Genomic DNA, 18,211 nt, shown 5'->3' with positions numbered 1-18,211 from the left:
GATGGTGAGGACGTCGCAGGCCTTTGGAGTCACTGGTGACACTGCTTCCCACACCAAGCGCGGGGCTTCTACAGCCGGGGGACCAGGCAGGCAGCCCCACAGGCAGGGGGCTCTTCAGTGCTAGGACAGCCCCGAGTCTCAGATCCAGCTGCTTCAGGCTGGACTCCCCTTTTCCTGTAGCACAAACATGGCAGGCCAAGCTCCAAATATTTTTAGATTGGCAGTTTTGCAAAAGCTTGCTCTTACTCGTTCGGAAACATCGAAATGCAATTTTCTGCCAAATGTTGTCTAGGTTTTCCTTCTGAATTGTTGTTGTTCACTTTCCCCCCTTTAATATGTAACTTTAGACCCTGGGGGAGGCAGTATCCTAGTGGTATATAACAATTAGACTATGCTTCTTCTAAAGACTGAAACAGCATCTGAAAGAGAAAGACGCAAAAATGGAGACTCGACAAACCCCTCCAGAGTGGACGAGTTTACTGCTGGGGAGAGCAAAGGTGGGACCCTTCCAGGGAACAGAGTAAGACTAGGAGCGCGACCCGGTGGGGCCGCAGGCGCAGGGGCTCCACCACAGGCCAGGCGACGCTGCCTTGCTTGCCCCCTTCCCCGACACCATGAGCCAGGACTCTGGGAACCGGCCAGGCAAACACCCACAGGGCTCTAAACGCAGCTCGCCTGCTGAGGGCTGGGCCATCAGTCCTAAAATCTGTGTGTGAAACTCCCATTAGGGAACAATTCAGAGCAACACTGACTAGAAAAGGAGAACCAGCCCAGCGACCTTCCCTGGCTCCGCCCACCCAGAGCTCCAGGTGCAGAGCTCTGGGAAGGGGGCACAGGAAGGGGGCCCAGAGCCTGGCTGCCAGGCTCCACCTGGTTATACCTGTGGCTCCCTCCTGCGCTGCTGCAGCTCACTAAGTTACTGAAATCCAGAGGTCCTGTCAGCTAAAGAAACTCCTTTCCCCCCAAGCACCATAGCTTGTTGCACACTAGTACCTTCGTTCACGATCCCTGTCAGCAACCAAAAGCTGCACGGAAGAGCAGGTGACAACTTGGGCCTGGCTCTGGGTCCTGGTGCCACCGTCTGCAGCCTTTAGCCTGGAATGGTGCCCCTGAACAGACTGTTGCCCATCCCTGCACGGCGGGGGGGATCTCAGGAGTAGAAACCTGGTGCCAGCTGTGGCCAGTGTCCTTGGGCCACCACCACGGCTTTCCCCTTCCCGGGAGCTGAGGTCCTTGGGTAGTTTGGCACGGACAGACTGGGGAACAGGGCGTTTCTAGGTGTCGCCTGTGCCTTCTGATAATGGGAATAGAGTAGCAGCGGAAGGGAGCTGTCTTTGAGCCTGGCTGTGGCTCAGTGCCCTGGTTCACTACAGTGTCAAGGCCAGCGATTCCACTGGTTAGGGCAGGCCCACCAATGGGCAGGGCAGGGCAGAGCTGGGCTGGGCATTGTGGGAGGAGCTCAAGGGCATACAGCATTCTGTTGGGAGAGGAGGTAGTAACTAACAACTAGAATCAGGGCTGGGGAGACCAAAAGTGACTGTGACCTACCCCTACAACAGGCGTCTGAAAGCTGTTAGTTAGTTTCTAAATTCTTCACACAGTCCCTAAAAGATGCCCCCAATCTTCGTGATGTTCAAGCACACACAAAGTCAAGGTCACACCCCCAAACTGGGCTGGACATAGCTGGTGAGAATCCCATGGCCTGGCTTTCCCTCCAACCTCCTGTCAACCTGACCCAGGACCAGGGTCGTACGGGAGCTGCAGGGCCCCTGCCTGCCAGGGTAACAAACCACCAAGGCGACCTGCTTAATGGTGACTTACTTGTGATGCCTTTATTAGGTGAAAAAGAGGGACCGTGGAAGAAAGGGGAGGGGTGAGAAAGCCCCAAGGAGCCTCAGGGGCTGCCTGCAGCTTTGGAACTATAAGAAGCAGCTGGGGAGCAAGGGGGCTGAAGGTCAGGCTGGGCCAAAAGGAAATGATACTTGAATAGCTGTGCTCTCAACCACCAATGCCCAGTCAGCCCCTGAATGGTCTCACGTGGAAAAGGGGCGTGGTGGGCCCCACACTCTTCTTCCCAGGACCAGACGGTACTGAACTGACAGAGAGGCCGGCTCTGGACACTGGTTCCAGACACTTATTCCACTGGACTAAGTTTAATGCATAAAAACCCAACCGACCCGAACGGACAGCATCTCCAGGACAAACTGGCCGGACACTGTACTCGCATGGACAGGCATCCTTTGTGGGTGCCTGGAGTGCAAGGCCCCTTCAGGGTCAGGAGCCTTTTGTCCTTGAAGGAAGAGGGATCCTGAAGGACTTGCCCCCTCCTCCGACCCCCCTTCCCTTCCTAGGGAGGAGTCAGAAGTGAAGCCCAGAGGGCCAACAGCAGGGCGGGTCTGGTTGTGGGACTTGCTTTCACAGAATAAGGAAATGGGTACAAAAATGCTACAAAGGCCAACTATGATTCTGCAAACAGAATGGGGGAAAACTCCCTTGCTTCTAACCATTCTGGAAGAGACAAACGCGTTTTTTCCTTAAGCTACTGATTGGAACTGTCAGCTATGGTTCCTGATCACTAAGGGCTGGCAAGGAAGTGCTGGACGGTTAGGGTGTTTCACTCCTTCATGGTTACACCGCAGTAAGGAAGCCAGGGGACAGTAACTGAAATACACAAGACAACACGCACTTGACAGTTCATGGCGGCAGCTCGCATGGGGCGTGCTTGTGGGTGTTTCTGGAAGCATTAGACTGCTGTCTCACTTGCTACTTTGATAAGGTACTTCTCAGGTGGACAGATTTAGATACAAGAGACATCTCTGTAAACACAGAAAAGGACAGACCAGTATGATGACGATGTGCAGCTAGATAAGGACTTCCTGAACACAGAACGCAGGACGGGCTCCCAAATGGAGACTGAGCAATGAACACCCACAGCAAAGCCAAGCCTCTCGGCCCCCACACCGTCCCCCGGCACAGAGGTGGACATGTGTCATACACTGGCCCCACCCAGTCTCCAGCCAAAGCCAGACGTCTCCCACCAGAGGAGGACTCATGGTTACCTTACAGCAGGAGCAGAGAGGTGGGGGGGGGCAGCTCAGGCCTGGGGCAGCTGCATTTCTTCCCATCGGCTGCGTCGTCACACCACACTATGCTAGCTGGGCCTGGCTGAGGCCAAGGTCAGGGCTGGGCTACTTGAGGACTATGACAGGCCACGGGGGCCTCTGTGCTACCCTCAGCTCCCAAATCCAAATCTGCCCAACTTCTCCTGCCTGTTTCTCTCGAGTGGAAGGTTGGGAAGGCCTGGAATCCAAGGTCTTCCCAAGGGAAGGGCGCTCCCTAAGAGAGCGAGACCTTGCTGCCCTCTTGCCCTTCAGAGAGGCCAAGGCCTTAGGGCCAGGAGGACTCAGCAGAGCCTGGGGCTTCCTCAGGGCTCGAAATGGGGTGGGGCTAGGGCTAGAGCTGGCAGTGGGAAGGCCAAGGGCAGGGTGTGATCTGGTGGCCTGAGCTGGCCAGCATCAGCTCAGGTAAAGCTGGGAGCTGCGGGTGCCTAGTACCGAGGGGATGAACAAGGGGGGGCAGAAATGAAAAGATGCATGGAAGAAGGCAGAAATGGAAGGACAGAAGAGAAAGCAATCAGGAAGTCCTTATAAAATTGCAGCAAACACTTAGAGTTTCGGAGCTTCGTGGGAACCCTATGTGCTGAGCCCACTTTAAAACAAGCGCAGGTACAGGTAGTTGTGAACACCGTCACGTCTGGTGGCTTGAGGGACAAAGTGTCACCAATTCAAGCCCGTTTGCTCTCAGAGCATGTTTGTTTTGAAGTGGGAACATGAAGACTCAATAGTGCAAATAGTTCTAAGCTGTCCCTAAAGGAGTAGAATTGGAAAGTTTTGGAAGAACTTTTTCCCCTCTTTCCCCCTGGCACCCCAACTTGCCCACTAGGCCTCTACCTACCAGCCACAGACTGCTCGGAGTGACTAGGAATTCCATCGGCCCCACTGCCCTCCACCACCCAGAGAAGCCCAGGAGCCCGGGGCCAGCCTGCCTGTGCCTCGTCCTGTTGCTGCCATGCCCCCACCCCCTCCCTCTCTCTGTCTCTCTCGCGCCACTCACTGGAGAGTGGCCCTGCGCCTTCCTCTCACCTGGCTCCGGCCAGTCCGCACCGGCAGCACAAGGATTGACCCCTTCCAAGCCAGGCCAGAGCTGGAGCAAACAGGTGCTACTTCCCTGTCTTGTGAAATATCCTAGTCAGTTTTGGGTTGGGACCGGCCTGGGGCCGGATTTGTGCCACCATGGGTGAGATCGCGCAGGGCCGCAGCCACGGGCCATCTCTTGTCTTTTTCTCTAAAGGATCCACCTGTCTCTCCTGCCTCACACCTCCTTGTCCCAGTGTGGGTGGGGATGGGGAAGGCGGGCGAGCCGGAGGGTGGGGGTGGGGCAGGGTTGGCGGGGAGAGGAGAGCGGAGACGGGGGCACCAATGGCACTCGCTGTCCCTAATGACCACATGGGGGGGGGGCGGGGTGAGGTCGGATGGGAGGGGAGGTGCAGGCATACCCTAAGAAGCCTGGTCAACAGCTTGTCTGGTCAGTAGTATCTGCAGCAAGCCTTGTTGAAGGAGCCTAGTTTAGAAAAGTGCAAAGCTACTTCTGGCCCTGGTTAGGTCTTCAACCTGACTGTGCTTGTCGGTAAGAAAAACATCCCAATGCTCCAACTACTCCCACCCTGAAGCCACGAAACTCTAAGTTTACTGAAAGAAAAAAAAATATTTTTTATTTCAGTTAATCGGGAAGCTTTGTCAGAGCCCTACCCATAAGGAGAAGAGACAACAGCTGCCTTTAATCTTGTTGGTTTGCTCTGCGATCCGCCGGGGAAAGTCAGCTAACTCTCTCGGTCACGGGCGTCCGGCTGTCCACAGGCTCCTCTCTGTTTGGCCTTGGCATGGAGGACGAAACAATGTCTTTGCGCTCTCCCTCCCCTCGGTGTTTGTACTTGTCTGCGGCCGCGGCGGCGGTCGCGACCGCGGGCTGAGTCTTAGCCGGCTCCTTGGGGCAGCCGTCGCTCTCCAGCGAGCCCGCTCTAGCCATCTCCTCCTCTTTGCAGATGCCGCTGCTCAAGTCCTGGGGCTCAGGGGGGCTGCTGGGGTCCTCGGAGCTCTGCGGCTCGGGCGGGGGCGGGGGCGGAAGCAGCGGCGCCGGTGCCTTCGGGGGCTCCGCGTGGTGGTGGTGGTGGTGGTGCTCCTTCTTGGGGGGCGACGAGGCGCTGCCACCGCGCCTCTTCGGGCTGCTCTCCTTGCTCTTCCGCCCAGGGCTCTTGCAGGTCTTCAGTCCCTTGCCACTCTTCTCGCCCAGGGTGGACACCAGCAGGGGCTTCACTACCTCCTTCACGTCGATGCTGACGGCCTCCCGGGTCTTGCGCTTCTTGATGGGGAGCACGGTCTCGTGCACGGAGCGGATGGAAGACTCCTTCACGGCTTTCTTCTTGGCCTCGGCGGCAGCCGCTGCCACCACACTGCCTGGCTTGCGCCCCCGCTTCTTGGGAATGGCCTGGGGGTCAGCTTCGGCTTTTCGCTTCCGGCCAGGGCGTTTGATAACCATGACCTGGGTGGACGTGGTGGCCCCGCCCCCTTCGGCCCTGCTCCCCGGTGAAGCTTGAAAAGGCATCTTGACGAGCAGCTTCCCGGGACTTTTCTCCAGGACCCTTTTCACCTGCACACCCTCTGATGCCGCTGCCTTGGGTCTCGCAGTGCCGCTGCCTTTGGGGCGTCCCCGGCCTCTGCCAGTTCCTGGAGCTTTGGGAGATTTGGGCTTCTTAGGTGGTTTCTGCTCTCGCCGGGAGGGGCTCCCTCTCCCAGTTACCGTGAAGTCAAAATCATTAGGGTCCAGGGAGGTGTCGCCTACCTTTTCGAAGTACGCAATCAACTCCACTTTAGAGCGAAAGGCTTTTCCCTGGGGACTGTGGGGACAAACGGAGAGACAGAAAGAATGATTAGAAGCTTCCGCGCTACTGTACAAAGATGGGGCAGAGCATAAGACGGTGAACTCTGTGACAGCACGTTCTGCAACTGACCTGCCTGATGACATGACTGCATGAGAGTCCCATGAGAGAAAAGCCCAAACAGGCGAAAACTAGAGGGGCATGGCCACGGTCCCACAAGAAGTGACTGGCTCGGTGGGCGGTGGGCACCTGTAGGGTGTGCTCTAGTGACTGGACAGCTGGGTGCTGGCTGCTCTGCAGCTGCTGCCTGGACGTCCCTGAGGGTCCGCCTGCTACCAAGGCCCCTCCTCTGGCCCCCAAAGGGGCCTGGCCTGGGGACCCTCCTGAGCCATCAGGCCGGGGGGCCACTCTGCTGGCTGGGGCCTGGGCCTGGTCCATAAGTAGAGTACTCCTTTGCTGGAACCTGGGCATGGCACTTAGCCTCTCTGGGATCGGCTTCCTCATCTGTCTGCAGGACAGTGCTCCGCTCCCCCTTATCAGAGTTGTTGGAATCAAACGAGGTTGTCTGCAAATGTCCTTCCAAAACTGTTAACCTTTTCTGGATTGTCTAAGGGCCAGAACTGAAATGTACTTATTCAGTCCTCCTCTGAAGCTCTGGCTTGGAAGCTGCTGTTTGGACACAAAATGCCCAACGAGCAGACCAGCTCAAAGCGGGGCAGCGTACCAGTGACAGCTGGAAAGGCACAGGAGAGATGGAGAGGACGTCTCACGGAGCGGACTGAGCCCTGTGAATTCCTACTTCTCCTGGGTCATGAAGACACATCACAGAATGACTCCCAGGAAGGGGAGAAGTTTAATAGGTTTCGAGAAGAGCCCCTCAGCTGACTGTTTTCCAGTGAGGAAATAAATGGGAGGAACCCAGAGAGCTCCGCTTGCCTTCCAAGCACAGGCTACTACATGTGGCAGGTCTGGCCTGAACAGGGCCTTGTGTCCTCAGGGGACCTCTCCTGATGTCCTCCCTGTGGCCCTGGGGAGGCCCTACTGCTCTGCTACCTGCTGATAAGACCTCAAGGGCTGGTGGCGAGAAGTCGCACTCTGCTACCCTGTGTCCATCTCACTCAGGGTGGCGAGCTCTGCACACCATCGTTCCAAATGTACCTGCTGCAGTCTTCAAGCGGTCTACTGAAGCCCCCAACACAAGAGGGGGAGACGCACACATTTTCTTGATCTACAAGCAACAGAGGGCTGCCACTCTAAGGGATCCGCACCAGTGTCTTAGCACCTGTCCCTGACCTCCTGCCCACCCAGCCTTCCCTGCTCTGCAGGCGGGAGTCGCCCCTACTTACTTGATCAAATACACATCATACTTCCCAGCGGAGCGGCCCGACTTCCTTTGCTTGAGCTTTCGGGTCCAACCTTCGGGCAGAGTGGGGTCGTCATACATGGGTCCCCGGTCACGAATGATGGAGCGCCGCTGTTTGGGGGAGGCAGAGGCTTCCGGTACAGCTGGGGCCGAGCCCGAGCCTTCTGAGGTCTCCGCTTTGCCTGCCTCTGCCGGTTCAGCGGAGTGGTGAGCTGGGGGCTGCAGGGGCTCATGCTTGCCCTCTTTGTCTTCCTTCTTATCCTTCTTCACCTTTTTGAGCTTCAGGGGTTTGTCCTTGAGGCCTTGGAGATCCTGGTCTTCTGACTTTTCTTCCCTGAAGTGTTAAATAAGCATGTAAGTGCCACAGGGAGCGCACGGATTTCTCAAGAAAGTGCGCGGAGGCAGGCAGGGCGTGCCACCGCCCGCCTGCCCAGGTCCTGCCACCGCTCCCCTTCATGGATTACTTTAGGGCCTTGGGGCTTTGCCCGACCCGTCCTGTGACCACTCGGAGTCCCCCTCCTAGCATACAGGAGAGCAAGCAGCCTGGACAGGGGACACCTTCCTGGGTGGAAGCAGCGTGTGGCTTCCTGGTGCAGCGCCGTGGAGGGGCCACCTTACAGCCTGTGCTCGAGCACCCGCAGGCCGGACGGCTCACAGGAGACCCCTGACTGCCAGAGGGGGCTGCCCACCCAAAACGCCGCGGCTCCTGTGCGTGCAGACCTGGCCTGGGCGTGACTCTGGCTTCTGCAGTTTTAAGTTCTCTCAACTGCGTGCTTGGTAAAAGCCAGTCATGGGGCACAACATGACTTACTGACGGTGACAGAGCCTCACGCTGCCCCCTTGGGAGGCGGGCACAGCACAGTGCTGTGGAAAGAACAAGCTTCGGAGCCAGACAACCTGAGCTCAAATCCTGACTCTGCAATTTTAAAAAATGGGCCCAAGCAAGTGACCTCAACATCCTGTGCCTTAGTTTCCTCATCATGACAATAGGTACCAACACCCCAGAGGGAGAGAAATCGCAAAGGCATTACGTAAACACTGGCCAACTAGGGCAACCAGAAACTGCTGCCCGGGGTTCTGGGGTGAGAAGAGAAGCCATCCGGGGTCTGAGGAACTTTTATCATCGGACGTTCCCTTACCACGTGACCACCCCGGGAAGAGCAAGGGCGAAGGCACAGAAGTGCACCTCCCCGCCCCGGGGCGGGCGCCGCCTGTTCTCCCGCACTGACAGAGTGGCTCCTTTCCTGGACTTTGGCTCCACGGGGCAGGGTCCCTTCCTTGCGTGCACTGGAAATGACCACCATGAGGCCCCGGACCCTGGAATCAGAGTCTGGCCATGATGTTCTCAGGGCAGGGCTAAGAGGGCAGAAACACGACCCGGGCTGGGGAGGCTCAGAAAGAATCATGGGCTTGGAACTGGCTGTCTGCTGGCCTTTTGGCAATTCATTCTTTTTTTTTTTTTTTAAAGATTTTATTTATTTCAGAGAGAGAGAGCATGAGACAGGAGAGGGTCAAGAGAGAGAAGCAAACTTCCTGATCATCAGGGAGCCCGATGTGGGACTCCCTGAGCCGAAGGCAGACGCTTACCCAACTGAGCCACCCAGGCGCCCTTGGCAATTCATTCTAGAAAAGAATAAGACTATTCTTGTCCTCAGTATCTCAGCCCTAGAGCTGCCCTGTCCCACAAGGCTCGTGTCAGTATTGGTCATTGCCTCCTGGCTGGTCTACCCCAAGCAACTTCCCCCTTGTTCACACTGTGGAGACTCCAGTGGAGGCACTGCGGTGCGCCCTGGAAACCAGACTCAAAGAATATGGGTGAGCTGCCAAAGGGGGGGTCCATATCAGGACTCACTTGGCACCATGAGGACATGCCTTTTCTAAAAGGCTCAGGTCAGGGGTCTGGAAACAAAACTGCTCCTGAGTTCCTCCCTATCCTGGGACATCCCCTAGCAGTTCAGGGCTCTAACCACGGCTGCCAGGGTCACCCCGATTCAGTCCGTGGCCCACGGATCTTTTCCTGCTGTGAAGTGAGGGTCTCTAAACTGCTACAGCACAGAGCTCAGTTTTCAATTCTCACAGTCTTAATGTCTCAGCAGGAAATGAGGAAGAATCTTGGGAAGGTAGGTGTGGTCTGTAGCCTGTATGCCCCATCTGAGAGGGGCGAAGGGGAGCTTGCCAGAGGCACAGTGGTAGATGGACTGGAATGACCATTTCTACACAGGCCACCAGAGGGGCACTGCTGAAGGCCATGGCTGCTCCCTGAACCTGGACAGTCCTGGAGTCAGGGGACAACACCGCACCCACGGGAAAGATCTCTGACTCCTCCAGAATGCTCATTTATATGCCCCAAATAGTTTAACCACCATAAGGTCAAGTAAAAAACCACATGCCCCAGCAATGCCTCTTGGAAACAACCAAGAGTATCAACGCCATCAGCGGCAATCCTTTCTAAAACTCTACCCTAGAGAGACAACCCCAGAAATGCAAAACAACAGGTATATGATATTTGTGATGGCATTATGTTTCCTGCCCTGATGCTGCAGACAACTCGGGAGTGCTGCCAGCAAGGGATGAAGGAATGAATGGCTGCCACTAAGCCTACAACCTGGGTAGCCATGCAGGAGAGGGCTGCGAAAGAGCACCCCCGGCTCGCCCGCACCCTGTCCGCAGCCTCTCACGGAAGAAACAAGGGAAGAAGGGCTTTCTAGTCCCAGGGAGGGTGAGAATGAGGTAAGGTATTGGCGTGAGTCAAAACCTCTCTGAATCATGTGGAAGTTTACATAACCAAAATGAAAACAAAAGCAAATGGTAACAAAACCCTACTAATCCGGAAGAATGGAAGCACAACCACATGAATTTAACTATACATCAAACTGGTACTATACCACAGAGAAAAGATTTATTTCAAATACCTCTGACCACAGTGCTCTGCACATCCTTGGTGGGATGTATTTTAAGGCCTAATATGGCACCCGAGCGCAGGGAACGCATCCCGTGTCCATGGAGGGAACCAGGCTGGCCCTGAGAGAAGTGGGTGGTTGTGGTTCTAAGGTGGCCTGTAGGGGCAGAAAGGCAAGGGAGTTCTTGGACGGAGAAAGAGAAAGTCAAAGGGCATAGTTGCTGGTCTGGCTGAAAGGGTTCCTTGCACTAGGTGACACTGTGACAAGGTGAGTGTCCAAAACAACAAACTGACTGGAACACAATGAGGAACAAAAGAAGGAAAAGCATATAGGAAGCAAGGGGGCTAGCCATGTGGCTCTGTGCCAGAAGAAGGTTCTGGGTAGCAGAGAGGCCTCAAGGGGGATGTGGAGAGCTCTGTCAGGGTGCTACTGGGGAGCCCTGGGCAGGGGCAGGGATGAGGGCTGTTATGTTCAGAGGGTCACTCTACTTGCTGGGTGGAAAGCAGACTTCAGGAAGCCAGAAAGGAAAGCAGGGGGACCGGTGGCCCTGGGTGGGGACAGTGGAGCGTCTGGGAAGTAACCAGGAGATGGAGCGACAGAGCTGAAGACAGGCTGGTGTGGGTGAGGGGGACGGATGAATGAAGGACCATGGCCAATGCCTATGAGGACAGTGGTGTCACTGAGGACAGGGAAGCCTGGGCCAGGAACAGGTGGGGGTTACAGTCACGTCCATGGTTAGAAGTTCGAGGACAGGTGAATATAGCTCATTGATACTAGCCACCGAGGAGAGACCCAGCTGTGCCCAGACTCTGACTTGGCCTTAAATGAACTGTCTTGGGTTTTCCTTTTTTTTTGGTAGGTTTTTTTTCTTGTGGTAAACATTCATAAGATAAAATTTACCTTTTAAACCCTATCTAACTGTATAACAAATGAACTTTTAATAGCACCAAAGGTGAGGACTAAAAGAACCTTTAACTCAATCGTAATATTTTAGTTCTTTTAAATTAAGATTACTTGAATCAGGGGAGCCTGGGCAGCTCAGTGGGTTGAGCCTCTGCCTTCGGCTCAGGTCATGATCTCAGGGTCCTGGAATCGAGCCCCGTGTCGGGCTCTCCGCTCAGCAGGGAGCCTGCTCCCCGCCCCCTGCCTGTCTCTCTGCCTACTTGTGATCAAATGAATGAATGAATGAATGAATAAAAACTTAAAAAAAATTACTTGAAGCAGTTATGACAATAGTGATATTCAAATCTGTGCACCGAGGGGGCACACAGGTTTGTCACTCTACTTCTCTGCAAAAGCATACGACAAACACCCACAAAGCAGCTGGGAAGTCAGTCCACTGGGTGGAGACTGGGGGTAAAAATGATGCAAAACAGGAATCCACCTGCTTGGTCCCAGGGCAACCCAACTCCCTAAGGCCTCCTCACCTCACCAGGGGGTTACGGAGTTTGCTGAAACACACATTTTAAAAAAAAAACCTAGTCCTCTTTATCCTCCTTTGAATCAGACTATACACACCACACACACACATGCACACGCACACGCACTCACAAACCTGAAATGAGTAGGAGAACTGAGCGAGCACCTAGTTCACACATTCGTTTATTCTGGAGTTGAGAGGATCCCCAGAAAAACCACCCATCCAACTCGTCAGTGCTACAGATGAAAAGAAAAAGGACACGAAGTTCCCTTCTGCGCTTGGGGAACTTGTCTGCGGTCCTGGTTGAGCTGATGTATGTTCATCAACAGCCCTTGCCCTGAGCCAGACTCTGCCAGAGGCTGGAGCGACACGGCAGAATTACCATCATTCTCTGGTATTCAAGAGCTCCCAGTTTAGTCAGGGGAACAAAGAAGTAACGAAAGAACAGTGATACCCTTCCCTGTTCCAGGGCCAGGAGAAGCCCAGAGATGGGGATTCCCTGAAGGAGGAAGGCCTGAGCTGGGTTTCCAGGGTTGAAGAGTTCTACTGGCTGGCAAGGAGGGCTCAGGACAGACCAGTGACAGTGGGCGGGGGTATGAATAGCTCCATCCCTAGAGGCAGGAGTGCCTAATAACTCCTACCCCGCGTCACCAATGGCTCTGGGCTGGATTAAGATGGCACTTCTGAGGAGCCTTCCCCAACCCTATGAGCAAGAAGACCTCATGCCCCCCATGTAGTTGGAAATACACTACTACACAGGTCAACCCCTCCATGCCCTGACAGCGCGGGCCTTCTTCACAGTCTCTCCATTTGATGCACAGTGCCAGGCACAGGAGCCCCGTGGGACCATCACAACCCAGAGGCTGTACTGCCTTTGCTTCTTTTGGTGACTGTATCCCTCTGACCAAGAGCTTCGAGGAGTGGGGGCTAGGCTTAGCACCCAAAGCAGGCACGGTCTGAGGAAGTGAATAAAGGGTGAGTTTGGGTGCTGTCATAGCCTGCTGAGCACTGGTGAGCTGCGTCCGCAGAAGATGAGGCTGGGGCAGTAAATGAGGGCCTAGGAAAATGGGCAGTGACAATCTGTGGTCACAGGGGCAGCATGAGGGGAATGGAGTAGGCTCCTTGAGGGTCAAGAGTGCACTGTATGCCCCTGGGAGAGCCAGGCTCGAGCAGCACTCTGTGGGCAGTGCAGCGACAGTGACTCAGGGAAACGCACAGTGCTCAGGTGGCGGCACGCTGGGAAAGCAGGGGGTGGGGCGGGTGACATCAATGGAAGTGGAAACTGTGCAGGCTGACAGCGGTATTTGGAAGCAGTCTCGGGCAAGTATTCTAACGATTAAGGAGAACACTTTCACATTATACGAATACATTAAGAGGGAAAGCTAGAAACGTTGTTCAAGTGCCTTCTTTCAGTGGCTCAAAGAACCACAGTGGTGTTATCCCGCATACAGTACAGCTGCTGAGTGTGAAGGAAGGGAAGGCATCAGGGTTCTTTCCCTGTGTTTGAAGAAAAATAATTGTAAGGGGCACCTCGCTGGCTCCGTCGGAAGAGCATCTGACTCTTTTTTTTTTTTTTTAAGATTTTATTTATTTATTTGAGAGACAGACAGTGAGAGAGAGCATGAGCGAGGAGAAGGTCAGAGAGTGAAGCAGACTCCCCATGGAGCTGGGAGCCTGATGTGGGACTCGATCCCGGGACTCCGGGATCATGACCTGAGCTGAAGGCACCCAGGCGCCCCAAGCATCTGACTCTTGATCTCGGGGTCATGAGTTCCAGCCCCACGCTGGGTGCAGAGACGACTTAAATTTAAAAAGAAAAGAAAAGAAAATTACTGCCAAAGGGGGCCTTGCCTAGGCCCCCACTTCAAGCGTCACCGGAACTGCGCAACAGGACCCGCACGGGCGCCACGGCCATTTCAGTGTGTTATGTCTCTTCGCCAGAATTTGAACCAGAACTGTCAATGACTTTGTTAGTGAGCTCTAATCACGTAGCTTCGGTGTGGTCTACCCCTCCCATTTTCCCCGTAGCAACGTTTACTTTTTACTGTGTGACTTGTAGAACGTAGGAGTCTTTCAGGAACGCACGTACCATACTGAAGCACAAGGGCCCTCTCAAACCTTAAGTATCTACGAGGCAGGAAAGAAGGCTCTTGAATAATGAAACATCATCTAGTAACTGTGCTTCTAGAACACAAACGTTAGATCAAATCTTTTCTTTAATCTAGCGAAGGAAAATCAGAGTTGCGGGCATCTTGTTTTCAAGCCGCATTACTGTACCCCAAGGGGCCTGGTGGAGAGAACTGCCTGTACTTTCACAAGGAAAGAAACCTCCAGTAAGCCCGCAGAAGGCTGCCCTGGGAAGCTGTACCTGGCACTCGTGTGACACCAGGCCCCTGTACGATACAGGGGTGCCGGCAACCAACAGCCAGACACCTGCGACTGAGGAGGGACTACTCAACCCCTAAGGATTTCAGATGAAAAAGATACCAGGTGAAAGCAGCAGCTAACAGGTGTTTTCCACCTGCATTGGAATCCAGCCCCCTCCCGAGTGAGCTCCCGGAATCCTTCCAGAGGCACAGCAATATCCTGGCCCCATTTCAGTCATGTTTGCACAAGGCCAGTTTCAGGATACAGCATTTCTCAGCACGGTTCATGTCTAGTCACCCATTCCACTGAGCTGCAGGAGGAGGCCAAGTCCCACAACGAGGACATGACCCACGGGGCCAAGGCAGGGGCTACTCCCCGGGCGAATGGTCGGGCACCAAAGGGGAGAAACGGCCGTCTTGCAGCAGCTACCTCCACCCTGCCGCGTCGTTCACTCCGTGCCTCCAACTCCCTCTACCTCCAGCATGCGCTGCAGACTCCCAGAATCAAGGAGGCTTCTGTGCACGGAACAGTAAAGGCAGCCGCGCCTGGAGATGCCAGCTGCAGTTCCTTTAAAGATCTGAGAGAAATCCAACTGGCACAGGAAGAGAGTGTCTCAGTGGTCTCTGGGGAGCAACAGAGTAAATGGGGTTCAGCTCCAAGGCTATGGCAGTAGAACCCGAAGTTCAGCGGCTCTGAATTCCGTGTATTTTTAAATACTTCAGCTTTCAGAAGATGCAAGAGAAGCTGGGTTTTGAAAAGCTAAATAAAATACAGCTCGTGATCGTCAAAGGGAGCTCCCTCCGCAAATGAAGGCGCCGGGCCCTACGACAGATCTCACGTCCACAGCATGTGTCTGTCGCACAGTGGGGAAGAAAAGCAGGTTTACACAAACATTGCGACCGCGGAGAACGGCCAGGCAGTCCCTCTAAAGGTCAAACACAGAGTTCCCACAGGACCCAGCATCTCCACTTTAGCTGTAGACCCAAGAACTGGAAACAGGGACCGGATGAACCGCACACCCGTGCTCAAGGCAGCGTGGTACACAGGAGCCGAGATGCGGAAACGGCCCGAGGGCCCGAGGACGGATGACTGCGCAAGCAAAACGTGGTCCATCCACACAATGGAATGTTATTTAGCTTTAAAAAGAAATGAAATTCTGGCACAGGCCACAACATGTATGAACCTTGGGGACACTATGTGAGTGACATCAGCCAGCCACAAAAGGACAAATACTACCTAATTCTATTTACATGAAATGTTTCAAATTGGCAAATCCACAGAGAGAGAGTAGATCAGTCATTACCAGGGGCTGAGGGTAGTGGGTAATAGGGAGTGACTCCTAATGATTGTAAAGTTTTGGGTGTGTGTGTGTGTGTGTGTGCGCGCGTGTTTTAGTGGTGATAAAATGTTCTGGGACCAGATAGAGGTAATAGCTGCGCAACATTGTGGACGTACTAAATGCCGGTGAACTGTTCACTTTAAATGGCTGAATTTCCCAGTATGTGAATTGTATCTCAATTTTTCTAACACCCCACTAAAATGACAGCTGACTCTATTACCCTAAATCGTAAAGGTAGGTTTTACAATGCCCAAGCAGTGCTCAGAACCCACAGCTGTCTCCAAGCAACCCTGTCTGGCTAAAGGTAGAGCCCAGGAAATCAACACTGCCGCCCATCTGAGAGAAAGAGGCCCGCGTAGGACGGAGGGTGATATACGCCAGACTAGACCAAGCCGATGTGCATGCCATCTCTGAAGCCTAGGACATGGTAACCATGGCAGCTGCAAAGAATTTAGTTCAAGAAGTTTAATGACATAAAAAAAGTTTAATGACTAGGCATTCAGCCAAGTTGAAGGTTGCTGGCGAAATATTCTGAGGGCATTTGATGAATCTTTTTTTTATTGTGGTACAATGCATGTAACATAAAATTTGCCATTAGCAGCACTTAGTACGTTCACGGAGTTGTGCAACCGTCACCACTAGCTAGTTCCAGAATATCTCACCACCCCTGGAGGAAACCCCCTACCCATTAAGCAGCTACTCGCCCAGGTCGCCTTATTGCCAGCCCTCAGCAGCTACTCATCTGCTTTCTGCCACTCTGGACTTGCCTATTCTGGACATTTCATATAAATGGAATCAAACGAGAGACGGCCTTTTGTGACCGGCTCCTTGACTCAGCGTCATACTTTCTAGGCTCATTCGTGTTGCAGTGCACATTGCGACTCGATCCGGTTGTTCGGGAACGGCAGGCTTCGTCCGTGCGCCTGCTGACGAGCAGCTGCCGGGTCTCTGCCTTTTAGCTGCTCTGAACGTCTGCATGCAAGTTTTTGCATGAGTCCGTTTTCAGTTCTCTTGGGTCTACACCCAGAATGGAAATGCTGGGTCATATGGGAATTCTATGTTTAACCTTTTGAGGAACTACCAGGCTGTTTTCCACAGGGTTTCCTCTGGTGTTGAAATGGGGCTGAAAATGGTCTGGAGCTAGACAGGAGTAGAGTAGGGTAGTGGCACTTTTAAAGTGCTGCCACTCTGGGACGCTCAGCAGGTAGGGACGAACTTTCAACCAAAGTCATCACAGGAAGACCAAGGGGCGGAGCACGCACAGGGCAGTGTCGCAGCCGCTCGCTCACTCAGTAGCTGACAATTCTTCTGGACACTGAGGATGAGCTGCGCTCGGGCCAGGAATGCTACAGCAAGAAGACAAGCTTTCTACCTGCACCTATGTCTTTATTTTATTTTATTTATTTATTTGGGGGGAGGTCGGGTAAGGAGGGAGGGAGAGAGCGCACACATGAGCAAGGAGAGAGAGGGAGAGGGAGAGAATCTCCAGCAGACTCCGCAGAGCCGACCTGGGGCTCCATCCCAGGACCCTGAGATGACCTGGGTCCAAACCAAGAATCGGAGACTTAACTGACCGAAGCGCCCAGGCACCCCCTACCTTCCATTTCTTATTTTTCTCTGGTGTGGTCTTCCGAGCAGAGTCGGTCATGAAACCACTGCAATTCTACCATGTGTTGTGACAGGGGAGATACCGAATTTAGGGGAAGAACTCTGGAATACGGACGCAGGGGCAACAGGATGGCCTGATGATGTGAGGTTACTGGGGCTGGGGTGGGGGCAGGGCCCAAGCTGGTCAAGCCGGTGAGGCTGTGGTCAGGAAGCGGCTTCCCCACGGCTGCACCACGAAGGCAACTGGAGAGGGAGCTGGCCAGGTGAGTTAAGAACGGGAGAAAACCAAGAACCCAGTCCTCACCACTGATGTTTCTGCTATTTTCTCTCTTCTCCTGGAAAGCCCATGTTGTTTGAATTTGCTCTCCATTCTCTAGCTTTCACATCTGGAAACTTCTCTTCCAACATGTCCTCAAGTGCCTTGGCTCCTGTGCCACGGGGTGCTCACAGTCATCACGTGCATGAATGGCTGGACACCTCCAGCGACAAATACGACAAATATGACAAATACCCAGTCCTCAGCATACCAACGGCCCGTCTCCACATGCGCTCACGTCACACTTGCCTTTTTGGGCCCAGCAATACGTTCCCACAGCTGCTTCTTCCCCGACTCATCCACTGATACTGGTTTCTTCTTACCTTTGTATACTTTATGTAAGTTTTATAGGTTTTCATCAAAGCGTTGGCTGCTTTTATCAAAAATCAGAATTGCCAAAATAAATTTTCAACAGAGGCAATGTATTTTTTGGGGGAAAAGAGGCAGAAAGGAAATCTCTAATAATGGAAGCGAGAACTCTGTAAGAGCCTCTCACTAGGATAGGTCACCTCCTACCTGCATTCTTAACAAGGTTCTTCTTCCCAGTGATGACATCTGAGCCCACCGAAACAGCCAACGACATAGAAAAAAAAGGGGCAAATCTGCCAGTGCTGGCGAACAGGAAGGGAGCCACTGACGGCTGCGGCAGTCTGAGCGTCTGCGCTGTTCTCCCCGGCTCAAATACAGGAGCGCAGGAGGGACCCACCAGGAAGATCTGTGGATAGGATTCCCCAACAGAGCCCTAAGAAGTCCTCAAGGCCAGAATAACAGGACCCTGGAGCCAGGCCGGCTGGAGTGCAGTCTGCTGGTGGCAAAAGGAAGGGTCTGGAATACCACTCGTACCCTCCAAAGAAAGGCCAGTAAGAGGCTGAGGCTTCCCTGGGCACTGCTGAGAAGGGGGACAGCAGAGAAAGGCTGCAGTGCCCCAGGGAGCCTGCATGGCTGGGATACCCAGAAAGCTAC

The 18,211-nt window shown here is 53.9% G+C and overlaps 1 protein-coding gene across 2 annotated transcripts in view; it reads right to left on the bottom strand.

Moving 5' to 3' along the window:
- Positions 1-4,744: 4,744 nt before the first annotated feature.
- MECP2 (methyl-CpG binding protein 2) overlaps positions 4,745-18,211 on the bottom strand; it is a 59,780-nt gene continuing 46,313 nt past the window's right edge. Inside the window, exons 1-3 of one of the 2 annotated variants that reach the window (XM_045068116.1) lie at positions 7,282-7,370; positions 5,899-5,953; positions 4,745-5,789 (exon numbers count right to left, since the gene is read on the bottom strand). In XM_045068116.1, the coding sequence (XP_044924051.1) occupies positions 4,876-5,661 (786 nt within the window). In that variant the 5' untranslated portion in view covers positions 5,662-5,789; positions 5,899-5,953; positions 7,282-7,370 and the 3' untranslated portion in view covers positions 4,745-4,875. Of the gene's footprint in view, positions 5,954-7,281; positions 7,633-18,211 lie in introns of those variants that run through there. The other variant, XM_045068115.1, reaches the window with a different exon arrangement.

The sequence above is a fragment of the Mustela putorius genome, unplaced genomic scaffold (assembly GCF_011764305.1).
Source record: "Mustela putorius furo isolate JIRA1106 unplaced genomic scaffold, ASM1176430v1.1 tig00003899_pilon_pilon_pilon, whole genome shotgun sequence".
NCBI lineage: Eukaryota > Metazoa > Chordata > Mammalia > Carnivora > Mustelidae > Mustela > Mustela putorius.
The sequence above is the reverse complement of the archived record's forward strand: the minus strand, read 5'-3'. Positions and strand labels throughout refer to the sequence as shown.